General features: G+C 55.6%; 1 protein-coding gene across 1 annotated transcript in view; it reads right to left on the bottom strand.

Annotated features, from left to right (window-relative positions):
• Positions 1 to 3,157: 3,157 nt before the first annotated feature.
• Positions 3,158 to 4,461, bottom strand: part of LOC126991259 (transcription factor SOX-4-like) — a 1,998-nt gene continuing 694 nt past the window's right edge. Inside the window, exons 2-3 of the mRNA XM_050850040.1 lie at positions 4,355 to 4,461; positions 3,158 to 3,264 (exon numbers count right to left, since the gene is read on the bottom strand). The exon at positions 4,355 to 4,461 is cut by the window's right edge and continues 430 nt beyond it. Of these exons, the coding sequence (XP_050705997.1) occupies positions 3,158 to 3,264; positions 4,355 to 4,461 (214 nt within the window). The remainder of the gene's footprint in view (positions 3,265 to 4,354) is intronic.

Below are 4,461 nucleotides of genomic sequence, written 5' to 3' on the forward strand. Positions count from 1 at the left end.
CAGGACGGAGCCCCAAGCTTTCCAATTCAAGGGCGGTGTACTAGGGCCAGGGGACGCTTGCATAGAGGGACCCAAGACCAGACGGAGAGAAACTAACGATATTTCTCTGATAATTCGTGTTCCTTCCGTTCTTCCTTCCTTCCTTAACCCGTCCGCTGCGACTGACACGGATTTCGCCTGCACTGGTAGCCTGGTAACACATACTCCCAGGTCTTTCTCTGCCTCTGTGGTGGATAGTGCAGTGTTTCCCATGTGATATTGGTATGCTGGATATCCCCTCCAAAGGTACATAACTTTACATTTTTCTTCATTGAATTGTAGCAGCCACTTTTTGTTCCATTCCTGTAGCGTGGTGATGTCTTCTGGTAGGAAATCCGCAGTTAAGGTGTTAAGTATCCTCAACAAGGCAATCACAGGAAGGGTCAAACTACAATCAGAGCCATTAAACTACCTATGGAAATGCCCCAAACGCCTACGAAAGTCTTGTAAAATATGTGAGTTTGGGGGCCGGAAGGTGTGACAAAAACGCCCCGAGTCACTACAACCAGGAACCTCGTTATCAGCCATTGCAAGCTTTCTGTAGCCAGCTCTTCCACGTTTCCATGTTTCCGCGTTGCCTCCTGCGATGTCACATTATTATTGAAATTCTATATAATTGATTTATTATGACTAAAACTATAAGGTGGCAGGTATGAACTGTGCCTCGTCTTGGTGCGTCATATCGCTGCCACGTCAACACCCCCCCCTCCTTCTCCTCTACCTCCTCCTCCTCCAACTTCCATCTCTTCGTGTTCTTTCTCCTCCTCCTCCTCCTCCTCCTAGTCCTTCTCCTCCTCCTCCTCCAACTTCCATCTCTTCGTGTTCTTTCTCCTCCTCCTCCTCCTCCTAGTCCTTCTCCTCCTCCTCCTCCAACTTCCATCTCTTCGTGTTCTTTCTCCTCCTCCTCCTCCTCCTAGTCCTTCTCCTCCTCCTCCTCCTTTCACACCTCTCACCTCACTAATGATTCTCGGTGATGGATGTCTAATATGGAGATGGAAGAGGAGGAGGAGGAGGAGGAGGAGGAGGAGGAGGAGAGACAGATGGACGATGCAACAGAGAAGATAAAAAACGTGTAAACAAACTATCCAATAAGAAAGGTCGAAGCCAACAACAACAACAACAACAACAAGAGGCCCATCCCACTAATCCAGCTGACAGTGACTAACTATGTAACGTGTGTGTGTGTGTGTGTGTGTGTGTGTGTGTGTGTGTGTGTGTGTGTGTGTGTGTGTGTGTGTGAGAGAGAGAGAGAGAGAGAGAGAGAGAGAGAGAGAGAGAGAGAGAGAGAGAGAGAGAGAGAGAGAGAGAGAGAGAGAGAGAGAGAGAGAGAGAGAGAGAAACACTGAAAAATAAGATGAGGGAACAATCAAATCCCTCCCTCACTCACTCACTCCCTCAACATTATGGCACTCAAAATCACTCCACTCAGGCATCACAAAACAAAGAAAACGGGAGCCGTGCGCGGGGCAAACCAACCCTCACCTCGACCCACCCGATCTCAGTCAGCCGTTGCATGCGGGAGTCCGGACGGCGAGGCGAGGCGAGAGCGATAAGGCGGCGATAAGAAATGAGGATGACCGTGTGATATCGAGGCGGGCAGACGCGTGCAGGAGGTGGGAGGAATATCTTGACCCGCAATGAGTAGTACAGATGTCGAGGCGAGGCTGGGAGGTGTTTCTTCTTTTGTGTTGCGAGGCTGGGCGAGAGGAGGACGCGGCCGGCAGGAGATAACCAGGGAGATAGGAGGAGTGATATATTGTGCTTCCCCGACTCGTTGGAGGAGGAAGCGGCCGTGAGATGGAAGGCAGGGGAAGGGGAGGTGTTAGTAAAATCGCTTACATGTAATATGCATAAGTGGTGGTGTTGGAGCGAGCGGCGCCTAACCCTGAGTGTGGGACTACGCGCGTGTCCTGCGTGAAGGTGGAGGTGTTGGCGCCGCTGCCGAGGATCCTGCATATGACGGGGTAGGGGAAGGGGGGGTTGGGGGTCTATTAATGCAGAGTCAACATGGGTCGGCTGTGCAAGGGTGTGAAGGAGGTGCAGGGGCGAGGGTAAGGAGGGAGGCGGGAGTGATGTAGGAGGAGGAGGTGGAGAACTGTTGTGATAGAGGATTGCTTGATAATGAGATAGTAGCCGGGTGTTGTGTGTGTGTGTGTGTGTGTGTGTGTGTGTGTGTGTGAGAGAGAGAGAGAGAGAGAGAGAGAGAGAGAGAGAGAGAGAGAGAGAGAGAGAGAGAGAGAGAGAGAGAGAGAGAGAGAGAGAGAGTTTTTGTGTGTGTGTCTTTGTCTGTGTATGTGTGTGTGTATGTATGTCTGTCCACGCTCTGGCCTCGCGCCCTGCAGCCACCACCCTCCTCAGATGGGCTTTCCAGCTCTGGTGAGTGATCTTTGTGCAAGGGACCTTCATACCTACACACTCGGGGGTGGGGCACTATCCCCGACTGACACCCGGTACCCATTCACTGCTGGGTGGACTGGGGTCACGGATTAAGTGCCCATCCGCCTTCTTTCTGCCGAGGAATCGAACTCGGGACCTCTTGGGTGTGAGGCGCGCGTGCTAACCACTGCACTCCACTCCACTCAACTACAGAGCTGTGTGTGTGTGTGTGTGTGTGTGTGTCAGGAGCACACAAGTGACATGGACAGTCTCCCACACGGGCGCCAAGGTTTGTCCACGCTACTGGCCTGGCGGCGGCTCCCACAGGGGCCTTACACCCCCTCCCCCCGCTCCTGAGGCCTCCCCGGCGCCCCTCGCCCTAATGTGCAGCCTCTGGTTCCCCCGGAGCCTCGTCGCGGCATGGGGCCTGACGGAGTATCGTATTTGGCCCGCGGCTTCCCAATTAATCGCGGCTGGGCGCTGGGCCGGCACCGCTCCACTTTTTGCCCGCAATTTTTCACATTATTTAACTCCTGAAGGTGCTGGTTAGGGAATATTCTGCGGCTGTGTTGTTGATGTTGATGGCGTCGACGAGTGCGTGCGTTGCCTGATACCTGTGTTTGTCTGCTGATGAGGGGGCGGGAGGCGGCGCGGAGCTCCATCAGGGAGGGGCCGCCCTCACGCCCGTGCCCACGACGCATCAAGGGGGTGTCAGAAGTGGTGGCGGCCGTGTGCACTCCGATCAAGGCTCAAAGAGCGTGATTGTGTGACTGTAACCCACGGACGGTCGTGTGGGGCGTGACGGCGGGGCCTCGGTGTGCGGGAGGGCGTCTTCAGCCCCGGGCCAGCCTGTAACAGACTTCCGCCATAATACCTCCAATTGAATTTTGTCCTAATCTGCACGCATTATGAAGCCTCGCCTCGGGCGCTGCTCCCAACGCCGGGGCGTCGCTCGCTGACTTTTTTTTATGGAACGTTGGGTGTTGAGGCGAGAGGGAGGAGGGGCGGGAAGCGAGGGGAGCAGCGAGGGGAGCCGGAGGGAGGGAGTTTGTGGTAAGAGGGGGAGAAAAAAATATGTAAACGGCCAAAGAATCCTGGAAAAAAACCGACGAGGACGGCGCGGGATAAGGTTATGTCGCCCGGTGATTGATTTACGGCCGAGCGAGGCGAGTGTAAGGACGCGACGCCGCGGCGCTAATCATGTTGTTACGAGTTGAACGACCCCTGACCTTTGCTGGCGACGGGCACACACACACACACACACACACACACACACACACACACACTCTCTCTCTCTCTCTCTCTCTCTCCCCGTCTCGGTAACTAATTTTCTGTATTAAAGCCCCGCGCGCCGTGCCCGGGTGTTGTTGTTTGTGTTTTGTCTGGCGCACACAAGCGAGCCATTATTCCCGCGGGTTATTATTCCCCGCCGCGCCGCTGCCGTCGGGATATTGTCACTTTGTCTCGCTTACTGATGCGCGGAGGACAATAATTATTTGTCGTATTTTGAGTTTCTTAAAGTCGCTGCACACTTTTACCTAAACCTTTCTCTGGCTCTCGTATTTTTCCCTCGCTCCCTCCCGCGCGCTCTTCCTCTTCCACTCACCCTCCCTCCTCCTCCTCGTTTCCCTCCCCCCACCCTTCAAGTCCTTCTTTTCTCCTCGACCTGCTCCCTCCCCGGCCGCGTCCCCTCTTTCCCTCCCCGCAGCCTCCCCTCCCTTTCCTCCGTGGCTTTCAATCGCGCGCGGGAGCCCCAATTACTAGGATGAAGCCTTTTGTTGGCGCTGGCAGGAGAGGGGCGTATCCGGGGGGAGCGAGGGGGGAGCGGCTGGTGTGCGGCGGGTGAATGCGGGTCAAAGTCCCTTGACAACTTGTTGATGAAGCCGGTGCAGGAGTCAAGACAATGGGGCAGTGGGCTGATCCTTTTGTAGTTGCCCACTCTGGAGGCGGCGGCCCGCGGGACTTGCGGCCTTGTGGCGCCGCGGCCGAGGGGGCAGGGCGGCGTGCGGGGCCCGGCGGCGGGCGTCCCGGTGTTGTGGCCGCGGT

This window comes from Eriocheir sinensis, chromosome 6 (assembly GCF_024679095.1).
Source record: "Eriocheir sinensis breed Jianghai 21 chromosome 6, ASM2467909v1, whole genome shotgun sequence".
Taxonomy (NCBI): Eukaryota; Metazoa; Arthropoda; class Malacostraca; order Decapoda; family Varunidae; genus Eriocheir; species Eriocheir sinensis.